We start from the raw sequence: 13,250 nt of genomic DNA on the forward strand, positions 1-13,250 counted from the left end.
CATGTGCTGTGCCAGTGTGCCTGCACATGTGATGTGACAATAAAAGTGATTTGATTTTGATTTGATTTATTCAGCTATGTTGGGGGTTTGGCTGGTACACGTTTCCACCAGTAGAGGGCAGGCACGGAAAAAAGAAAAAAAGAAATGTTCTGGAAAAGAAGAAGCGAAGAGCATGCTTGGGTTCTGTATGTAAAAGCCATGGTTCTGGGGTACCCAAATAAACTCGGTTTGCTGTTTACACCAAGTTGTCCTGGAGTGGTGTAACATGTGCAAGAGAGAGTGTGAGCGAGGGTTGGACCCCACCTGGTCACTGTGAGCAACCTTCAGGAGGTTAGTGTCCTTGGCTGCCACCATATGGAAGTTTTGGTCGATGCCCAATAGGAATTCAAACTCAGTTGCTTGCTAGCTCTGTCCCTGTTTGTCAGACCTTAACATTTATACAGAATTGTTCTATGTGCGTGTGATTGTGCTGTAAATATGCTGGAATGTATTCCAGCAGTCAATAAAAAAGTCATGTAATGAGATAAAAGTTTGAGCTTCAGTGTGTAACAAAGCCTTTGGGGTTAGCATTTTGTCCGTGATGTGCGCCTGCCTTGGAAACACTCTCCTCACCACTGAGTTTTATATCAGTTAATGAAATTCTGATTAGTATTGTAAGTTTGTCTTCATGTGAATTAGCTATTGATATGACTTTTCCTTTTCCAGAGTAAATGACTGCATCCTTCGGGTGAATGATGCTGATGTGTCTGAAGTTTCCCACAGTAAGGCAGTAGAGGCCCTAAAGGTTGCAGGTTCTGTTGTCCATTTGTATGTGCGGCGCCGCAGGCCTATGCTAGAGACAATCATTGAGCTCAAGCTAATCAAAGGACCAAAAGGTTGGTATAGACCTAAAAAGCATGATTTTGTGCATTATAAATTTGAGAGAATAGTTGATGATATTCCGTTCTCAGTGATACTACTGCACATTTTGTGTATGGCGAGGGTCATTTTTTGACCCTGAATGATTAATCTGGATTTCCAGAGCTCAGCACAAGAATGGGTGTTACTTACTGTAGTTATGACAGCTGGGAGGTTTGTAAACACAGCAGAGCTTAAGACCTTGAAGTTACTGTGAAATGTATTCATTGTCAGAAAGCCTTTGAAAACCCATGACACTGCCACAAAAACGTGTCCCTTTCAATTAATAAATACAACAGTTATAGCATCCTCCTATATCATAATGTGTATGCCTATGTCATATCTTTAAACTAACTACTGTCATTCTCTCTCTCTCTCTCTCTCTCTCACACACACACACACACACACACACACACACAACACACACACACACACACACACACACACACACACACACAACAGGCCTTGGTTTCAGTATTGCAGGTGGAGTGGGAAACCAGCATATCCCTGGTGACAACAGCATATATGTAACTAAAATTATTCATGGTGGGGCGGCACAAAAGGATGGCCGGCTGCAAGTTGGAGACAGATTATTAATGGTGAGAAACAGCATGAACATCACGTGTAAGACCCACATTGCACACACGTGTATGACAGTTCTGGATGTATACGAGCTTTAATGAAGCTCACTGAAAAGCCCGTATGAGAGGTGTGGCTTCTTAACCCCTGTTAATTCCCTGTGGATCTAAAAATGTCTTAGTGACAATATCAGCTGCAGAGCATTGTGTGGTGTTATTTGTAATCTATTTACCAGTGGTAAGGCAACACTTGACAGCCCAAACTGCTGTTTGTATGTGTTTGTGTTTTTCTGCCCCAAGACACTCGGACCCTATCAAACTGTAATTCTAGCCCACTTTTTATGGACTGTTTAACTCTGCTGATTATTCAACCTGTGTTTAAAATGTTCTTTATTTGGCACAGTTCTTGAGTATAGCATCTCCTCCACCAGATTTCCAATGTGATTTAACACTTTTAATACCATTTAATAAAGATCGTTTTGCTTAAATACACTCAACAAAAATATAAACGCAACACCTTTGTTACTGCTCCCATTCCCCATGGGATGGACGTAGAGACCTAAAATTCATTCCAGATACACAATATAACCATCCCTCCCAAACAGTGGTCACAAATCAGTCCAAATGTGTGGTAGTGGGCACATCTGCATATTGAGATAATCCATCCCACCTCACAGGTGTGCCACATCAGGATGCTGATCTGACATCATGAGTAGTGCACAGGTGTACCTCAGACTGCCCACAACAAAAGGCCACCCTGGAATGTGCAGTTTTTTGCGCTATTGGGGGTCTGGGGACCCAGAACCGGTCAGTATCTGGTGTGACCACCATTTGCCTCATGCAGTGCAACACATCGTCGCATGGAGTCTATCAGATTGTCAATTGTGGCCTGTGGAATGTTGGTCCACTCCACTTCAATGGCTGTGCGAGGTTGTTGGATATTCGTGGGAACTGGTACACGCTGTCGTATACGCCGGTCAAGCACATCCCGAACATGCTCAATGGGTGACATGTCCGGTGAGTATGCTGGCCATGCAAGAACTGGGACATTCTCAGCTGCCATCTGCCCTGAACAATGTGAACCATGATTCATCCGTGAAGCGCACACCTCTCCAACGTGCCAGACGCCATCGAATGTGAGCATTTGCCCACACAAGTCTGTTACGGCGACGAGCTGGAGTCAGGTCAAGACCCCGATGAGGACGACGGGCATGCAGTTGAGCGTCCCTGAGACGGTTTCTGACAGTTTGTGCAGAAATTGTTTGGTTGTGCAAACCAATTGTTCCAGCAGCTGTCTGGGTGGCTGGTCTCAGACGATCTTGGAGGTGAACCTGCTGGATGTGGAGGTCCTGGGCTGGTGTGGTTACACGAGGTCTGCGGTTGTGAGGCCGGTTGGATGTGCTGCCATATTCTCTGAAACGCCTGTGGAGACGGCTTATGGTTGAGAAATGAACATTCAATGCACGGGCGACAGATCTGGTTGACATTCCTGCTGTCAGCATGCCAATTGCACGCTCCCTCATTGCTTGTGGCATCTGTGGCATTTTGCTGTGAGACAAAACTGCACATTCCAGGGTGGCCTTTTGTTGTGGGCAGTCTGAGGTACACCTGTGCACTACTCATGATGTCAGATCAGCATCCTGATGTGGCACACCTGTGAGGTGGGATGGATTATCTCAATATGGCAGATGTGCCCACTACCACACATTTGGACTGATTTGTGACCACTGTTTGGGAGGGATGGTTATATTGTGTATCTGGAATGAATTTTAGGTCTCTACGTCCATCCCATGGGGAATGGGAGCAGTAACAAAGGTGTTGCGTTTATATTTTTGTTGAGTGTAGTAATATGTTGTTTTTAGTTTGATGCTCTCTTTAAACACAGAAAGATGATATAGAAAATACTTAAGCATGACTGTACAGTAAAAATCACAGTGGTATAAACTTCATCAAGTAATAGAGGCTAGATGTCAGAGAATGTACAGTTACCTTATAACCTTCTCTGTGTGAGAGTATTGCTCCACTCCGTTACATAATCGATATATAAGGGGAATGACCCCCTTGGTCATGCCGTGTGAATACTTCTTTAAGACACTCTAGTTGGCCTGGCCACGCATAAAACAGCTGAGCAAACATGAAACCGTTGATGGTTTGATCGGAACGCGTCTCCGAGCGGCCTGAATCTGGAGAGAGCTGAAGTCTTTCACTCAGAGAACCACGGTTACAAAGTAACCACACAGTCTCAATCATATCGAGACTATCTTTACACACTGCTATACACTGCCAGTCGCCACCAAAAAAGGTCACACACTCTAATATTTCATTGGACTGCGTTTAGCTTTGATTATGGCACGCATTCGCTTTGGCATTGAATCAATAAGGTCTTGCAATGTCTCAAAATTTATTTCCATCCAGTGTTGCATTAATTTTTCACCAAGATCTAGCATTGATGATGGTAGAGTCTGACCATTGCGCAAAGCCTTCTCCAGCGCTTCCCAAAGATTCTCAAGGAGGTTGAGCTCTGGACTCTGTGGTGGCCAATCCGTGTGTGAAAATGACGTCTCATGTTCCCAGAACCACTCTTTCACAGGTTGAGCTCGATGAATCCTTGTTTTTCTTCTATTTGATTTCACCAAGCGCTCAATCATGATCGCCGATCATGATCATTCGGGATTTTTTTCCGGCCATCTTTCTGCCAGACGCAAGACTGCTGTCAGTGATTCCTGCAAAACTAAGGGGCTGCAACAGAGCAAACTACTAAGGTCGGCCTGCAAGATGCTAGGCCGACCTACCACCCACCACTTTCATACTGTAGATCTTGTTCTGACGTATGGCATAGAAACTGAACATTTAGCAGTATTTTCTTGAAACCCATCTTTTGTCTAATCATCTCTTATTAACATTTAAATTTATAATAATGGATTAAGCATGTAAGTTTAATACAAGGACATAATTAATCCACTGTTATCTTAAATGCCATGTGTCAACACAGTGCAGAGCAGCTACCTGAACTAAAAGTCAAGGGAATATTTGACTCCCTGGTATAATTCTCAAATGCACACCTTAAAGCACATAAATGTAGGCTGTAGAGGAAATGATGATCTTAATTTATAAGATCATCGTTTAGCTTGTAAAAATAGTTTGCTGCTCTGTAAAAAAGCCTGTAAAGCTAGACCATCTTACTATTCATTAATCAACAACCCCAGGTTTCTCTTCAGTACTGTAGCCAGGGTGACAAAACGTCAGAGTGGTGCGCTTACAGTCATACCGTTGCACTTACAGGCATACCACCCCGAGCACGCCCGCTCTCGTATGAACTCAGAAGCTGAGCAGGGTTGGGCTTGGGTAGTACTTGGATGGGAGACTGCCTAGGATTACCAGATGCTGTAAGTTTGTGGGGTGGCTGTAGAGCAGGTCATCTGCTGATTGGAAGGTTAGTGGTTGGAACTGGTTCCTCAGGTCTGCATACCAAGTATCCTGTATGCTTGTGTGAATGTGTCATGTTGTAAAAAGCGCTTTGAGTGCTCTGGAAGAGTAGAAAAGCTCTATATCAGAATCAGTCCATTTACCATAAATTTTTAACCATTAGAGAAAAAAATTGTCATAACCATTTCACTGACATGACATTGTGCACAGCTACTTTCGATACCATGTTCCATACTGTAATATCTATTAATTGGCTACACAGGCCTAAGAGCAGTAGTTAAACTGTTACTTAAATGCCATCATTTGATCCAGCTTTCTTAACTATTTATAAACAATCTCAATCTTCCTTTTTCTCTTGAAAGTTGTGAAACAGCCTACTTATCATCTGCAGAGGAATGGTTTGTTTAAAGCGTTTAGTCAGGTTTCAGAGCCCATCACAGCATTTGTGAACATTACAAATGAGAACTGGGACAGGTGTAGAAACTAAAGGACACCAGCTACTCCAACCCTAAGAACAAGTAGGGGTGCAGAAGAGTGCTGGGTCTGAAACACCCTGGAAGTAGGAACTGGGACCGGTTGAATCCTAGCCACCCTCACCCGAGGAACTGCTACGGGTGCAGGGAATGGTTGGACCTTAGCCACACTGAGAGCGGGAGCAGCAGCAGGGACCAGCTATTTTTAGGCAGTTCAAAAATATCACCCTCAACGTCATTTAAGTCAGCCTTAGACAAAAAATTCCCACTCATAACTTTCCCCACTAATTAACAAGGAAAACTGAGTTTTTATCCCAGCTGATCTAGAAAAACATGCTGAGACGAGGCAGTGCTAGCTACTCACAGCTACTCATCTTTCTGTTTCAAGAGAACATCATACTAAAAACAACATATTGGGCACAGTAAAGGCTCCTAAAATGTATCTGGATGCTCCAATATGTAACAATCATGCCTTCAGGCCTGGGCTGGAGGACATCACGTTTGTGACATGGCAGGGAAGAGGGATTTGTTCTCTCAAAGATATTTACATTGATGGACATTTTCCATCTTTTCAGCAATTGAGGGTGAAATTTAATTTCCTAATTCACATTTTTTCAGATTTTTACAGTTAAGACATTTCATCAAAGCATCTATTCCACAATACAATTTGATTCCTCGAAACTCAGTGTTTGACAGCTTCGTGTCAGTTGAGCCCTACACTACAGGTGCTGTGTCTCGCTTTTACAGGGCCTTACTGGATATATACAGTCCTTCATCTCATACTTTTAGGGAGCAGTGGCAGGAAGAACTGGGGGTGGATGTTACTGATGATCTTTGGCAAGAGTGCATTAAGAATATATATTGTAGTTCTATAAATGCTAGACACTGTCTGATCCAATTTAAGGTTGTGTATAGGTTGCATTTTTCTCCCACTAAAGTGGAAAAAATATATAAGAGCGTTTCAGCCAGTCTTAAGTGTTCAAGTGATCGAGGAACTTTATCTCACCGTTTCTTTCAATGCCAAAAACTAACTTTTTTGGAATCATTTGTTTGATTTTCTGACCAAAGCCTTTGGCAGGGAGTTCCCATGTTCCCCTTTGCAGCATTATTTGGGGTGTCTGAACCGGGATGGGCAAGGGACAAGGCAGAGACGCAGGTTGTGTCAATGACCACACTTGTGGCTAGAAAGCTGCAAGTCTGATAAACCTCCTTCCTTTGAAATGTGGTTGAGAGAATTTGGAAATGTACTCCACCTGGAGAAAATCAGGTTTACCTTGTCTAACCGAGAGAGAGTGTTTTATAAGATTTGACAACCAGTCATTAGCCTGATGGATAAACTTAAGTGAAATATACTCTGTTTTAACATTTATGTATGTTGTATTACCACCTTGTTGACTTGCCGTCCACCTTCTATTGTGTTCTTTGGAAGGTGATTGTTGTATATGGCTCAATTATAAAATCAATAAAAATATATTGAAAAAAACTTCAACATATTAATATTTAAACATAAAAAGATTTTTATTTTCATTTCTATTAAATGCAAAGTGTTACATTACATTGAAAATCTGGTGGAGACGTTTTGGTTAAGAACTGTGCAAAATGTCTTCACGCTCACTTATCCAGGTAAGAACATCTCCAAAAGTTGATTCTGTTCATCTGGACGTTTTCAGTGGGAGAAACGTTTCATCATCATCAGGTGACGTCTTCAGTCTCAGCTGACTGCAGGTTTCAATCTTATAAACAGGACATTTGCATAATGACTGAAACCAGCCCACTGAAGGAACAATGGGCTGGGAGGTCAGTCCCTTAATCTTAATTATGCAAATTCTCATGAACATTGATCATCAGTGGTTACTGATCAAAGCCCATGAGTGCCATTCACAGAGAGTTGGTGAATGGCTGCAATCACACCATGTAAGATGGTGACAGATGTACCCTTAGGCCCCTCCTCCATTCAGAGATGGTCTTTCCCTTTTCACGTAAATGGCCTCCTACTTAGACCAGAGGTTGTTTGGTTTCCCCGATGTATAAATCCTGGCAATCCTCCTGCACTTAACAGCGTACACTATGTTACTCTGTTTGTGTCGGGGGACCCGATCCTTGGGGTGGACCAGTTTTTGGCGCAGCGTGTTTTGGGGTTTAAAAGCCACAGAGACCCGGTGTTTAGAAAAAATGTGTCTCAGCTGCTCCGATACTCCTGACACGTACGGGATCACTACAGGTTTTCACTTGTCCTTCTCTCCTGGATCGGCTGGAGCTTTCTTTAGGAGCCTTTCCAGCTTTGACAAAAGTCCAGCTGGGATAACCACATCTACTCAGGCCTTCTTGATGTTCTTCTGCCTCCCTGGCTGCTGTGTCAGTGGGGATGGTGTTCGCTCTGTGTTGTAGCGTCCTGATGACGCCCAGTTTGTGCTCCAGTGGATGAGAGAGTCAAACCTTAGATACTGATCCGTATGTGTAGGTTTACGGTACACGTCAGCTTTTAGATGTCCCCCATTACTGATGGAAATCTCACAGTCTAAGAAGGCTAACCTGCCACTGTTCATATCCTCCCTGGTGAATCTGATGTGTCGGTCCACCGAGTTAATGTGATCCGTGAAATGTGGAACGTCCTGAGATTTGATTTTCACCCAGGTGTCATCCACATATCTGAACTAATGACTTGGTGGTGTTCCAGGGTAGGATAGCAAAGCCCTCTTTTCCACTTCTTCCATGTACAAATTGGCCACAATGGGTGAAACTGGGGAGCCCATGGCACACCCATGTTTCTGCCTGTAGAACTGACCCTTGTATGTGAAGTAGGTGGAATTAAGACACAGCTCCAAAAGTAGACACACTTGGTCGATGTGAGCGGTCCTGTTTTACTCAGAATTCTCTTGTTAATGTGTTGCTTCTGTAACTGGATACCCAGCCAGACTGCCAGTCTTCTAGCTTGCTTACTTGCCACAGTGCACTGTGCCACCTACCAAAAGAAAGGAAAAGATAATGTGCATATTTCCACGAGAGAAATCCCACGCCTGGACCGTCATTGACTGCTGCCATGATTCTAGCCTACGTCACAGTGTCATGTGCGCTTTTTACATCCAACACATAAACTGCAGTCGTGGTGCTTTCGGTTGTACTCAGACCTCGAAAATTCTGCCTTCCGAATAGGAAGATGTAGGCAACACCAGACTGCAGATGAGCTGCATACAGGGCTGGACTGGGACAAAAGATCAGCCTGAGCATTTTGACTAGAGACCGGCCGCCATTATAGGAAAAACCATAAAGCCTTTGAATGAAAACAAACGCTGTTGTGACAGTGATGTACACTGTTCTGATGGTATATATGCATCAATCTATCAATCGTTTGTTGTAAGATTCAGATAATTCTTTTTTAAAAGCTAGACATTTTAAATGAGAATAAGAAAGTATTTCTTTGTGCCCCCCTTTCCCTGTTAATGCTCTACCTGGCCCCCTGGCAACACTTTGCTAGACCCGCCCCTGCACAGTTACCAGCTGTCCAGATGAGCAGCATCAGCTTTTGGAGAACTGTGCCAAATAAACACAGTTTGAATAACCAACACTAAGGCTCATCTGCTAATTGGAAGGTTGGTGGTTCGATCCCTGCCTGCTCCAGTCTGTGTGCAGTGGAGAAGATACTGCCCTCAAGTTGCTTTCCATTGCATTTGTATGAATTTCTGTGAATCCTAGATATGCTTGTGTGATTGTGAATGGCAGCTTGTGTGAAGAGCTTCAAATACTCACATAGAGTAGAAAAGTGCTACATAAGAACCAGTGTATTTACTCTATTATTACACACTGATACTGCAATATGTTTTTGTTGCTTTAGGTTTAAAATAGTCACCGGTCGTTAGAACAGGCGTTTCCCCGCAGCACGCCAAATAATAAATACTTGTCAAGATAATAGCAGCCATTACAGCTTCAATCTTTAAATAATTTCATTTACTAAAAAGGACAAAACTTTGCACAAACATTTCCTGGCTTAAAATACAGAGTTCAACATCCAAAATGGAAACATGTCGATTTAAGCTGAAGCTTGACTGGTTAGTGAAAATATACAACCAAGTTAATTTTAGTTAGAAGTCAGCCTTACTCAGTATGCAGTGGGAGTCATAATGGGAGTCATTATTTCATCATTTCATTAACCAGGCAGCCGTCATACTGTAGTGAGACGTGTCTGCCACTCTCTGTGAAAGCAACCTGCTTAACAACAAGCCGTCTCTCTAGGAGGGCATCTGTCTTGCTTAATCACCCCCTAATTAAATTACCTCTCTGCGGGTGTGTTCTCATCCGAAGACCATCTGTCATAATCCACTCTCACGGAGGCAGGGAGCTTGTTGGACTCTTTAGAAACGAGCAATAAGAAGAAAAGGTCGCCTCTGAACCCGTATATCTGTCTGCACAGGTGAACCACTACAGTCTGGAGGACGTTTCTCATGAAGAGGCTGTGGGCATTTTGAAGAACACGTCTGATGTGGTCACTTTAAAGGTGGGGAAACCCACCAGTGTGTATCTATCAGATCCCTATGGGCCTCCTGATAACATGCAGTGTAAGTCTTATGGAATAGATTGTTATGCAGTTGCTATGAACTAGATTAGTCTGTAGTTATGTATCAATAGAATATGGAGAACCAGACTGCAGCGAGCTTTACTCAGTCGAATATGTTGCTGTTTAGTTCATAAGATTTGTGATGTACACAGTACAACTGTCTTCCAGATGTTAGTTTCTCATCTTCTCTGTTTAGTCATCTGTTACTCTGTTGTTTGCTGTGTTGTGCTGCAGCTTTTTCTCCTGCCATGAAAAATCACGTCTCTTCCCCCGTCAACACCGGCTCTCTGCATTACAAGTCCGACCTGCCCGTGGCTTCCCCTGAGAGTTATTCACCCCTCTCTCCGCACTTTCCGAGGGAAGAGGATGTAAACAGGTTGGGTGTTTTTTTCTTTTGTCTTTAATTACCTCCTCATTACAATATGAGATTCTTTAATGATTGGCTTCAGCTTACTAAAGTTACAGGTACAAACTCTTTCCACCTCGCTCCTGCTGTCTCTTGTCCCGATCTGTCTTTGTGTGCAATTTTGAAAAGCCATCAAAACTCTGTTTTAAACTGTTCTCTGGGGGAGTACACTGTCTAAAAATTAAAGGAACATTTTGGAAACATATCCGATTTCAATGGGAAAAAAAAGTCATGGACTATAACTGTGCAGACATGGTGTTAGGAATGAAAGGATGTCACATTGTTTGATGAAATTAAAATGATTAGCCTACAGAGGGCTGAGTTCAAAGACGCACCAAAATTCGGAGTGATAAAAATGATGCAGAGTGCTACTCCACTTTGCCAAAGTTTTACTGGACCAGCTCAAAATGTTACTCATTAGTTCAGACTCTTTCACATCTGAACATGTAGTCTGGTTCTGTTAGTCCACGGCATTCACACCTGTGGCCTGCTGGAAGTCATTTTGTTGGGATGTGGCAGATATGCTTCCTGCTGATGGCTCTGTAACTGCCTCCTGACAGAGCTGAGGACACAGTCAGTGTCAGTGTCTCTGTCTGTCAAACCACTCCTGTGTTGAGTTTTTGCACCTGTTGTTAATGTCATGAACACCAAAGCAACAGAAACTGATTAACTCTGCTACTTAACCACCCAGACCAATATCCCAGTAGTTTAACTAACTTGATGCTACATTCTGATTAAGAAGTGTTCCTTTAATGTGTTTATTGTTCGCGGTATAATCAAACCGCGTTACTATGGTGCTGACATAGTAAAGAGTCCGAGCAGTAAAACAGATTTCTAAAGGCTCAAATGTGATGTGCTTAGCAAAGAACTATAAAACAATGCATCTACTAAATGCTCTGCTTTGCTCACAGAGACTGATGCTTTGTCGTATGATATTCTCATGATCACTTGAGCTTTTAGGCTTGTAAATCATCCATAAAGATAAATTATGTTTGTTGGAGACGTTTCTTTATAAAGCTGGTACTTTATAAATGCTAGGAGAAAATGCATATGGTGTTCATATATTTAGCCTTATACAGGTCTTTAAATGGAAAATGTGCTGTTTCCAACTCTGCTCGAGCACTCAAAGAACTTAATACAACATTCATCCATCTGACTGCACTCTAAACCTGACTGTTAGAGTCTTTTCTAACATTGACATGCATTCACAATGAATACATCAGACTTGGGGTTAATTAACTTGCTCAAAGACACTTAGGATTGGATTGGATAAATGCATTTATTTGTCGGTTGCAGTTGCCTGCAACTGATATGACAAACCTTTCCGACCGTACATATAAAACACAAATTCACAATGGGGAGACAGGTCAGGCTAGGTAGCAAAACGAAAAACAACTAAATGTGTAAAACAAAAGGTCAGATCAGGAGAAAAAAAGAATTTCTGCTCATACTGATCCTTAAAGGCAGTCAGCATGAGGAGAAGACAAAAACTCCATCACATAAGAAGCACAAGTATCATCACATCATAACACCATAAAAACACAAGACAAGCAACATGGGGGAGTATGCCAATGTGCACAGCTGCATCTGGGACTCTGCAATCTTGTGATTGCGCCTCCAGCTGGACCGCTGTCCACATCAGATGGAAGGTAAGCATGTGAGGAGGCGTTGGAAGGCGGGGATGATGGTGAGGCGTGTCAGTATGTGTGTCCTGAGTTCAGCCTGAGAAAGTGTCCTTTCGCCCCGAATTGTTGTTGTTCTCGTCGCGTCAGCCTTCAAGAGCATCCAGCTGGCGTCGTCAGGGTGGGGAGGTAGCTGATGGATATGTTGTTTTAGAGCGAACAGACTGCATCAATTTTACAGTTGTTCTTATCGTCTGTCAATGGTCTCCGGGGCTCCTCCAAGATCTTTCCCATATTATATTCAGTAGGAACAGTCTGAGTACTCACAGCTCTTCCCACATTTCGATCAAGGTGGCAGTCACCATTTTCTTCCATTTCCGATACACCATGCAGGGCCAAGCCAGCTCCAATCAGCAAGAGCCCCATTAGCCGAATAGGTAGATGTCTTCAATGTCCTCAATAGACAGTCCCGCTAGGCACACGACGCGCCACTTCTGCTACCCGTCCATCGTGTATCCAGCAGGGAACGTCCCTCCAGGGCACTCAGGCTCCTGATCCTAGGCTTCTCGTTGAGAAGAGGGTGTCAATTGCATTAAGGGACCAGTTGATCAAATCCATAGTTCTTCTTTAGGTTTTAGAGAACAAGAGCGAGAATGAGAAGGTCTCTCAGGTTTAGAGTCAGACAAGACCAGACAAGGACATAGAAGCAGCAGCAGGGAAGAGAAGGAGAAGGAGAGGATGAAAGATGCGTCCACCTCCTCCGAGAGCCAAAGACCAAAAAAAAAAAAAAGGCATGCCGTCTGTAGGCTGGAGCAGCCGTGGATTAACCTACCAACCTTCCAATTAGGAGATGCCCTGCTCCACCTCCATATTAGCAGGGCTGTTTGTAATGCATCAAATTTTGCTTTTCAGTGTCATAAAGGTGGTGAATTTGACTTGAAATAGTCTTTTAGCACGACAGTTGGAAAGTTGGTTCACCTTACGCTAACTGTAGCACATTTTCTTATCCCCTATCTTCTACCACTTATAGTGGTCTACAGTCCAGAGCAATCCATTAGTCTTCCAGTAGTCTTTTGAAGTGAAATTTGCCTCCGATCAGTCCTAGCAAACCACTTTCTTCTGATTCTTTATAGCTCTGATATGTGCATCAGTGTAATTGGTATAGCAGGAAATCGTGCATTGACAAAAGTTCCCCTTTGCTTGAAATGCAAAGTGCAATTAAATGCTTTTTTTTTTTACACATTACTTTTTTCAAATTAAATAATCGCAATTAAAATTCATTTCCCACCCCTAGTT

General features: G+C 43.0%; 1 protein-coding gene and 1 pseudogene across 4 annotated transcripts in view; both read left to right on the forward strand.

Moving 5' to 3' along the window:
- Window positions 1–13,250, forward strand: part of dlg2 (discs, large homolog 2 (Drosophila)) — a gene marked incomplete in the record, with an annotated part of 191,521 nt that overhangs the window by 118,650 nt on the left and 59,621 nt on the right. For all 4 annotated transcript variants that reach the window (XM_042218875.1, XM_042218876.1, XM_042218877.1 and 1 more), the window contains 4 exon segments: window positions 706–875; window positions 1,360–1,496; window positions 9,783–9,927; window positions 10,161–10,302. In XM_042218875.1, the coding sequence (XP_042074809.1) occupies window positions 706–875; window positions 1,360–1,496; window positions 9,783–9,927; window positions 10,161–10,302 (594 nt within the window).
- On the forward strand, window positions 4,750–4,868 carry LOC121814186 (annotated as a pseudogene).

This window comes from Haplochromis burtoni, unplaced genomic scaffold, assembly GCF_018398535.1.
Source record: "Haplochromis burtoni strain Fernald_Lab_line unplaced genomic scaffold, NCSU_Asbu1 Contig_24, whole genome shotgun sequence".
NCBI lineage: Eukaryota > Metazoa > Chordata > Actinopteri > Cichliformes > Cichlidae > Haplochromis > Haplochromis burtoni.